This window comes from Sapajus apella, unplaced genomic scaffold (assembly GCF_009761245.1).
Source record: "Sapajus apella isolate SASKATOON/1434 unplaced genomic scaffold, GSC_monkey_1.0 scaffold12, whole genome shotgun sequence".
NCBI classification, from domain to species: Eukaryota; Metazoa; Chordata; class Mammalia; order Primates; family Cebidae; genus Sapajus; species Sapajus apella.
This window is the reverse complement of record NW_022436952.1, coordinates 25,011,866-25,021,540: the sequence shown is the minus strand read 5'-3', so window position 1 is coordinate 25,021,540 and position 9,675 is coordinate 25,011,866. Positions and strand designations below refer to the sequence as shown.

Below are 9,675 nucleotides of genomic sequence, written 5' to 3'. Positions count from 1 at the left end.
TGTGTGTGTGTGTGTGTGTGTGTGTGTGTGTGTAACAGAATCTCACTCTGTCACCAGGCTGGAGTGCAGTGGCACGATCTCAGCTCACTGCAACCTCCACCTCCTGGGTTCAAGGAATTCTTGTGCCTCTGCCTCTCAAGTAGCTGGGATTATAGGTGCCCACCATCACACCCGGCTAATGGATGTATTTTTAGTAGAGACAGAGCTTCACCATGTTGGCCAGGCTGGTCTCAAACTCCTGATCTCATGATCCACGCGCCCCCGACTCCCAAAGTGCTAGGATTACAAGTGGGAGCCCACTGCACCCAGCCCCAAATTTATTTTTAAAAATTCCCCAAGGGGGCATATTACTTCCGTGGCATTCTTGGCAAAAATTAATAACTTCAATGTAATCATGAGAAAACACTGAAATAATAATCCAAATTGAAGGATATTCTGTAAAATAACTAAATAATCCTCTTCAAATGTGTCCAGATCACAAAAGGAAAAAAAAAAAGACTGAGAAACTGTCTCAGATTGGAAAAGCCTAAGGAGATATGCCAACTAAAATGTGACAGGAGATCCCAGAATAGATCCTAAACCAGAAAAAGGGCATTAGCAGGAAAATTGATAAAATGCAAATAAGAGATGTAGATTAGTAAATAGCATGGTATCAGTGCTAATTTCCTGGTTTCTATAATTATATCCTGGTTATGCAAGATGGTAACATTTTGGAAAGCTGTGTGAAGGGCAGGAACCTTCCACTATCCTTGCAACATTTTTGTAGGTCTAAAGTTATTCAAAGGCCAGGCGAGGTGGCTTACACCTGTAATCCCAGTACTTTGGGAGGCCAAGATGGGCAGATCACCTGAGGTCAAGATTTCAAGACCAGCCTGGCCAACATGGTGAAACCCCGTCTCTACTAAAAGTACCAGTATCAGCCGGGCATGGCAGCGTGTGTCTGTAGTCCCAGCTACTAGAGAGGCTGAGGCAGGGGAATCGCTGGAACCCGGGAGGAGGAGGTTGCAGTATGCTGAGATTGCGCCACTGCACTCCAGTCTGGGTGACAAGAGCGAGATTTTGTCTTAAGAAAGAAAAGAAAAAAAAATAAGTTATTCAAAATATAATATAAAGGTTAAAAGTTCCAAGATTTATTTGAGTTAAGTACTTTTATGCTTTTTTTTTCTTTTGAGACAGAGTCTCCCTCTGTCACCCAGGCTAAAGTGCAGCGGCATGATCTTGGCTCACTGCAACCTCCACCTCCTGGGTTCAAGTGATTCTCCTGCCTCAGCCTTCTGAGTGGTTGGGATTATAGCCATGCGTCACCACACCTGGCTAATTTTTGTATTTTTAGTAGAGACGGGGTTTCACCATGCTGACTAGGCTGGTGTTGAACTCCTGACCTCAGCTGATCTGCCCACTTGGGCCTCTCAAAGTGCTGAGACGACAGGCATGAGCCACCATGACTAGCCTTTTTTTTTTTTTTTTTTGAGACAGAGATTCACTCTTGTTGCCCAGGCTGGAGTGCAATGGTGCCTTTGTATTTTTTTTAGTAGAGATGGGGTTTCTCCTTGTTGGTCAGGCTGGTCTCAAACTCCCAGCCTCAGGTATCACCCGGCCAATAATTTTATTTTATAGCATGCTTTTATTTCTAGGAAGTGTCCAGGCTTCTCTTTTCCTAAAAGTTCCAGCAATAGTCATATGTTGTCAAGGTTTATGCTTCAACAATTCACTTCCCCCAGGAAAACAGTATGAGCCCAGAGAGGAACGGTAGGGAGGGAGTGGCTATTAGCCTCTTTCTCACCACATGGACTAAAAACAGGGAGGTGGCCGGGCTCACACCTGTAATCTCAGCACTTTGGGAGGCCGAGGCAGGCAGATCATAAGGTCAGCAGTTTGAGACCATCCTGGTCAACATAGTGAAACCCCATCTCTACTAAAAAAAATACAAAAACTTAGCTGGGTGTGGTGTTGGGCGCCTGTAATCCCAGCTACTTGAGAAGCTGAGGCGGAAAATTGCTTGTACACGGGAGGCAGAAGTTGCAGTAAGCTGAGATCACACCACTGTACTCTAGCCCCTGCGACAGTGTGAAACCCAAAAAAAAAAAAAAAAAAAAAAAAAAAAAAAACAGAACAAAAGAAAAATGGTGGTGCTATCAGCATAAAAAAGGATGGATGCTGAACAGGCAAAAACAGCAGCTGTCCACCATGATGGGAGAATCCCAAGAGCCAAATCAACTCAGGGAAAAGGCACTGAGCAGTTACCACAGGCCTGACACTCTGCTACCCTTTTATCCCAACAGATAGCTGTATTGTCTCACTTAATTCTCTTAGTGATCCCATGAGATACTGTTGTGAACTGATCTGAGCCAATCTGTCCCTTTGGTGGGTATAAATAGCCTTTCCCCACCACCTGGAAGAAGTTGGAGATGCGGGAGAATTCTGCTACACATACAGGAATCTACTACAGAAAATTAGCAAGAGGTTCAAAACGGTTGATGCAGCCTTGATGAAGTCCCTGAACCCTGTGGGAAAAGATCACCTGAGGCTGATGCAGCATTACCCCAGAGACAAACTTGTTACTCACATAAAAAATGAGAGTGTAGCCAGGTGCAGTGGATCATGCCTGTAATCCCAGCACTTTGGGAGGCCGAGGCCGGTGGATCACAAGACCAGCCTGGCCAAGATGGTGAAACTCCATCTCTACTAAAAATACAAAAATTAGCGAGGTGCAGTGGTAGGTGCCTGTAATCCCAGCTACTCTGGAGGATGAGGCAGGAGAATTGCTTGAACCTGGGAGGTGCAGTTTGCAGATCAAGCCACTGCACTCCAGTCTGGGTGACAGAGCAAGACTCCCTCTCAAAAAAAAAAAAAAAAAAGTGTGTGGATGAGGGAACTGAGGCAGAGAGAGGGAAAGTGACCTCCTGCCCATCACACAACCAAGAACAGAAAAAAACCGCACTTGGACCTGGCAGGCTGTCTGGCTGCAGAGCTTGTTCCTGTAGTCCTTAGTCCTTGCCCTGGGCTAGGGCTCAAATGAGCGAGCTGGAATCTGGAAACCAGCAGCATCTAATTGACGTCTGAAAACAAGAGATGGATGAAGTTCACCCGAGGAGTAGTGATCACTGGCACTTATGGAGCAAGTAGAGGAGACAACCCAGTATTATGTCCCCAGTAACTGACACACTGCAGGTACTAAGTATTTATTGAATGAATGTGAGAAGGAACAACCTGAACAGTGGTAGGCAAACCAGGGGAACCATTGTTCCAAAACTAAGGAAGGAAAAAGTGCAAAAGAGGGGAGTGGGCCAGGCACGGTGGCTCATGCCTGTAATCCTAGCACTTTGGGAGGCCTAGCAGGGAGGATGGCTTGAGCCCAGGAATTTGGGATCAGCCTGGGCAACACAGTGAGAACCTGTCTCTACAGAAAATTTTAAAACTTATGGGCATGGTGGTGCTCACCTGTCATCCCAGCTACTCGAGAGGATCATCTGAGCCTGGGAGTTCAAGGCTGCAGTGAACCATAATCCCACCACTGAACTCTATCCTGGGTAACAGAGTGGGAATGTCTCAAAAGAAAAAAAAAAATAGAGAGAGGATGGTCAATATACCATATGATAAAGAGAGGTCAAGCTCAAGTCTGAAAAGTGAGTCTGGATTTGGGAATGAGAAGTCATTGGTGACAAGCAGTTCCTTGGGGGTGTACTGGTAGATATTTAACAACCAACTCTCCAAAAACAAATATATCTATGTATATACATAACTGTATGATAAATTGTACTGGTATAAAGTATGACTAGCAAAAAATTTACAAATAAAAAGGCCAGAAGCAGTGGCTCATGCCTGTAATCCCAGCACTTTGGGAGGCCGAGAGGGGCAGATCACCTGAGGTCGGGAGTTCATGACCAGCCAGCCTGGCCAGCGTGGTGAAACCCTGTCTCTACTAAAAACAAAAAATAAAAAAAACAGCCAGGCATCGTGGCACCTGCCTGTAATCCAAGCTGCCTGGAAGGCTGAGGAAGGAGAATCTGTTGAATTCGGGAAGCTGAGGTTTCAGTGAGCAGTGTACTCCAGCCTTCACGGCAGAGCGAGACTCTACCTCAAAAGCAAAGGTGGAAGAGAGGAAAGCAAACAAGTAAGCAAGCAAGCGAAACATAGTTCCTATTGAATGAGTATTGCTTTCGCACATCCTAAGAGGAACCACCAGTATATGCACATTAGAGTTACCGATGTGCAATGTTTTCTGAGAAGAGGTAAGCGTCAAAGAATAAAGAAAAATAGAAGTCCATTTTGTATTAATGCAACTCCTTAATTCCAGGAAGTAATAACAGAAAGACAAATCACAATTTTCAGGCACAAACCTCAGCAACATCAATACGATAACTTGAAAATCCTCTAGCAAAAATGCAAATAGCGAAGCATAACAACAACTTTACTTAAATTCTACTCTTTAACACAAAAAGATAGAAAAATGATCGTCAGGAAAAATCAGATAGGAGCAATCAGGGTGTTGCAAGTCCTGATTACGCAGAGACGTTAATCACGTTTCATGCATCTCCAATCATCATGCTTTATCTGTCCTCCAACGGAGGAACAGGTAAGGATTATCCCACCTGACGATATCTCGTAAACCCCGGACATTCCGCACTCAGTGAAAAATATTCCGTTATAAGCTAGGGTGAATATACAACGCGTCGGTACGAGCAACTTTGTTACTTAGCATCCTTCCAATTGTATTGCTATATTTGCTTGCACCTCTTTTAAAATAATTTTTTTTCATTCAGCTGCAGAAAAGGAATAAATTATTTCTTCCCAGAATGCTCCAATAACTTACGTGCTGGACGTTCTAACTGTACGCACTTTTATTTACATATCCCCGCCCACTCCCTTCCGCCAGACGTCTACCGTAATAACCGAAATAGAAGCGATATCAAGTATCTTACGTTCTGCAGGACTAGAAAACAGCGTAGTTGTTGTTTCTTTCGTCAATAGTTAAGTCATCCCAATTGTCCCCTGAAAACTGTATATAACTCTTGATCTTACTACAAAACATATTTTATTACAAAACACTAAATACAACGCTGATAATCCCATACTCGGGAGGTAATTATTCCAACACATATCCTCCAGCAGAAGCAGTTTCCGAGGGGAAGACTGAAGCCTATGCCTTCCTTCTTCCAGGAATACGAAGCGGCCTCCCCTGTAGCCTTCGATCGTCAGGACAGTGATCAGAAAGGTTTCTTTTTCAGCCCAAAGATGGCGATGAATAAAGCCATTTCAGTGACAGCTGGAAGGGCACTACCGAGGCAGGTGGTAGATTCAGAAATCCTTTCACTGTAAATACACAAATCTCCAAACCAGAGACCCCGCCCCTGAAAGTGTGGGGCAGGTGGCATGGGGATGGGGGATGAAAAAGACTACAGGATCTCATGCATGGAGGAAGGGGCCGGGTGGGGAAAAACTTTCAGATTTAGGGTAAACCTTCCTCCCTCATCCCCAAATATGGGGTGCTACCACACCTGCAGAAGACAAAAATGTACCAATATGTAGTGCACTCCCAACGCTCGAATATGAAGAAGGACAGGGCTACGGATGCACTACAGTGAGCCCCAATGGCTTGGGAAGACACCAGAGTTAAGGAAAGTCTTTGGATCGACAGGTAGTGATGGGTCAGAAAAGGTCAGTGGTGGGGTTGGCATCTGCACTCAGGTTCATCGCTTGCTCCCTCACCATATTGCAAGGGCTAGAGTCAGCAGCCCTGACTTCTGAATTGTAGGATGGTCATATGAGGAGAGACCAGAAGTAACTGCATAGATGGGACCTCAGGCTAGCCTACCCCACATGTAGAGGCCAGCCTGGACCCTTCAGATGAGAGGTAAGAGTAGGCTCTCCTACCATGCCGCACAGGAGTGCTGACAGCGAATTGATATGCTCTGCTGGAATCAGCCTCCAGTGTCCTAGTACTCCTGGTCCACAGTTCTCTGAACCACGCGCCTCATTTCCTTTGCCATTTCTGAGTTCCCATTGTGCTTTCTACCTTTTGTTTGTTTTTTGACGGAGTCTCACTCTGTTGCCCAGGCTGGAGTGCAGTGGCGCGATCTCGGCTCACTGCAACCTCTGCCTCCTAGGTTCAAGTAATTTTCCTGCCTCAGCCTTCCGAGTAGCTGGGGTTACAGGCGTGCACCACTACGCCCGGCTAATTTTTGTATTTTTAGTAGAGATGGGGTTTCACCATGTTGGTCAGGCTGGTCTCAAACTCCTGACTTCAAATGATCCACCTGTCTCGGCCTCCCAAAGTTGCCTGAAGTAAAGGCGTGAGCCACCGCGCCCACCCCTTCTTTACACACTTCTATAGCACCGTGCTTATCACACTGAAATAGAGATATGTGTCTGCCTCCTCCTCATGGTAAAAAAAAAAACAACGGTGAAGTTTTTATTATTACTATTATTTTTGTAGACATGGGGTCTCACTCTGTTGCCTCAAGTGATCCTCCTGCCTGGGCCTCCCACACTGCTTGGAATACAGATATGAGCCAATGGGCCTGGCCAAAAACTGTTTTACTCTCATTTTGGGATTTTAAGTGCCTAGTAAACAGCAGGATTTAGCACATGTTTGAAGATCTCTGAACTGGAGAGACTGGTTACAGCAGACATTATGGTGTCAGGTGGCTGAAGGGAGTCCTGATGGAAATGGGTAGTGTGGGAAAGGTGGGCAGGCAGAAAGGATACAGATGAGGCTCTGGGTGCTGTTGAACATGGAGACTCCTAGAAGGAAACCGGCCAGCTCCACTGCAAAGAGGCCCAGAGTGACAGAGAGGGCGGCCACCAGCCTGCAGAAAGGAAGTGGACAGCCTGAGGCCCTTGGACTTCTAAGAACCCTCCATTCCCACCACCTCTTCGTTCTGACCAGCCCATTCTGAGAGAGCTCACTGAATGTCCTCCTTCTCATACTCCTCGGGGGTGAACCTGAGAGGCAGGCAGGCCTGGATGTTGCTGTCCTGGGGGCAGGGCAGAGAGGAAGAGAAGTGAAAAAGGGGCGGGCGGCGAAGCAGGCCTGGGGGCGGCGGGGAACGAGAAGACCCAAGTGGGTAAGACACTGGGAGAGAGGCAAGGTGGGGCTGGGACCACTCCGAGGTGGGAATAGGGGCGGACGGATGGCAGCTGTGGGTCTTACCCGGGACCAGAATAAGGTGATGACGACCACCAGATGCGCCAGGAGCGTCAGAAAGCGAGAAGGTACGAGCCCTGAGACCCGGCCCATGGCCCTCGGGGACAGGGGCAGCGGTGTCAGAGGCCGGAAGTTCAAAGAGGCGACTCCTGAAGTCTCCCCGCAAGCGGACAAAATCCAGCCGAACGCCTCCTTCCCGCCCGCTCAGGCACCGCCCAGTTACCTTGGTAATTGTGTACGCGGGCGCGGCGCCGCGTTCTCGGAAAACCTCGCGAGAGCAGTACATTCTCCAGCTGCCGCTGGCCTCTTCCGGCTTGCACAGATTAGGGGTTTCCCGAAGGCGATTCTAACTCAACGGATGGGTACCCGCGCCCAGCCAAGCCCTTTGTTCCTGAGGGTGCGAGGTGGCACGGCCCCGCAGCGCCCGATCTGCCCGCGCAGGACCGACGAACGGAAACCGACCCTGGCCTATCCTGCGACACCTCGGCTTCCGCCGTTGCCCACGCCGGGAGTGGCCCCCAGCCCTGACAATTGTGGATCTCCTGAGGCCGCCGTCACCGCCATGCCGGGCTGAGGTCCCGGTCCCCGCCATGCCGAAGTCTCAGACACGCTCTCCCCTTCCCCTCCTCCGCATGCCTTTAGCTTCCCACCAAGCTGGGCCTCAGAAACAAGGGTCCCGAACGTGGAGAGGCGGTGTCCCTAGACTGCTCAGCAGTCACAGATGGTCACGGAGCCCCTGGATGTCTGAGGACCCCAGGCCTGAACTTCCCTTGAGGAAGACTGATTTCTCTCAGACTAACTTTGCTCAGTTTGGTGAAAGATTTGCAGAGTGCAAAAAATGGCAGAGCAAGGGGACCGGAAAGGGTGGGAGTGGATGAAGGGAATGGGCAGTCCCTGCATCCCTGGGAGGCTTGGAGCTGACTGGAACGGAAAGTCAAATCAGATTTCTTTATCTCTTGGAGGTGCTGGGCCTCCAACATTACCCAGCTACAGTCCAAGAAGCTCTTATCATCGGCGACCTCATGACCTTTGGGCCTCAGCGCAGGTCCCCGCTGATCGGAAAGCTCTTTCTTCTCGCAATGCTCAGTCAAGTCCCATCCTGAAGGGTCCTCCCGGCTCATTTCCCAGGAGAAAAATCGCTTCCTCTTCCTCACTCCCCATCTCAGTGCCTTTAGCCAGTCTAAACTATAAATAAGCCCAAGAGGCATTTCTCATTTCTTCAACAAATATCTTTTGTATTTATTGATTACCTAGTAGGTGGATTCTAGTCAGGGAGATCAATAACAGACATGCAAACAAATCCGCAAGATACTACATGCTATGAAAAGGAAAACGCTACAATTATAATTCTATAAAAATAATGGGGCATTTGTTCTTAAACTTTATTTTAGAAAATCTGGCGTGCGGTAGCTCATGCCTGTAATTCCAGCACTTTGGGAGGCCAAGGCGGGCAGACGGCCTGAGGTCTGGAGTTCTAGACCAGCCTGATCAACATGGTGAAAACCCGTCTCTATTAAAAATATAAAAATTAGCTGGGCATGATGGCGAGCACCTGTAATTCCAGCTACTCGGGAGGCTGAGGCAGGAGAATCTCTTGAACCCTGGAGGCGGAGGTTGCAGTGAGCCCAGATCGCGCCACTGCACTCCAGCCTGGGCAACAGAGCGAGACTCCGTCTCAAAACAAAACAACAAAAAGAACAGGCCGGGTGCAGTGGCTCACGCCTGTAATCCCAGCACTTTGGGAGGCCAAGTCGGGAGGATCACGAGGTCTGCAATTCGAGACCAGCGTGGGCAACATGGTGAACCCTCATCTCTACTAAAGATACAAGAGAGAAAAAAAATAGCCTGGTGTGGTGGTGGTGTGCCTGTAGTCCCAGCTACTCGTGAGTCCGAGGCAGGAGAATCGCTTGAGCCTGGAAGGCAGAGGTTGCAGTGAGCCGAGATCAGTCCACTGCACCCCAACCTGGGTGACAAAGCGAAACTGTCTCAAAAAAAAAGATGATTCTCTGGCTATTCCAGACGCAGGGAGATTAGAGAGGAGTCTGCTACAACAATCCAGCAAGAGAGGCTGAGGGGTTGTCAGTGGGAGGGGGAAGGAGGGTCGGTCGACAAAGGGACTATTATTGAGAAAATAGAATTGACAGGATGTGGTGACTGGAAGTAAGACAGTAGGGGGAGGGAAGAGTCAAGGATGCATCTCCCAGTCTGGGCCTGGCCACTCTGGGAGCGCAGAAAGACTGGAAGAAGTATGGCAGGGACAAGTGAAAGTTTCAGCAGCCACTAGAAATCTGAGTCAAGAAGTGGGAGCCAGATTCAGGAGCCCTCATCACGCAGGAAATAGCTGAGTCCATGGAACATGTGTAGCATGAGGAAAGAAAACCTTACCAGAGGAAACCCAGGATATACAGGGAGAACCAAAAAAGAGACTAGAGCTGGGCGTTGTGGCTCACACCTGTAATCCCAACGCTTTGAGAGGCTGAGGCAGGTGGATCACCTGAGGTCAGGAGTTCCAGACTAGCCTGTCCAAC

General features: G+C 48.4%; 1 protein-coding gene and 1 non-coding gene across 3 annotated transcripts; both read right to left on the bottom strand.

The window, feature by feature from the left end:
* Window positions 1-4,464: 4,464 nt before the first annotated feature.
* TMEM107 (transmembrane protein 107) lies at window positions 4,465-7,409 on the bottom strand. Of its 2 annotated transcripts, none has more exons than XM_032280364.1 (5): window positions 7,154-7,409; window positions 6,910-6,977; window positions 6,709-6,809; window positions 5,499-5,595; window positions 4,465-5,277 (listed from the first exon to the last, which is right to left on the bottom strand). In XM_032280364.1, the coding sequence occupies exons 1-5, from the start codon at window positions 7,238-7,240 to the stop codon at window positions 5,208-5,210; spliced, it is 423 nt and encodes a 140-aa protein (XP_032136255.1). In that variant the 5' UTR covers window positions 7,241-7,409; the 3' UTR covers window positions 4,465-5,207. The 2 variants fall into 2 exon arrangements, with proteins under 2 accessions (XP_032136255.1, XP_032136256.1); XM_032280365.1 differs by having other exon boundaries at window positions 5,520-5,595.
* Window positions 4,467-4,599, bottom strand: LOC116553555. The gene has a single exon (XR_004269798.1). It is a non-coding gene; the product is annotated as a U8 small nucleolar RNA (small nucleolar RNA).
* Window positions 7,410-9,675: the final 2,266 nt, after the last annotated feature.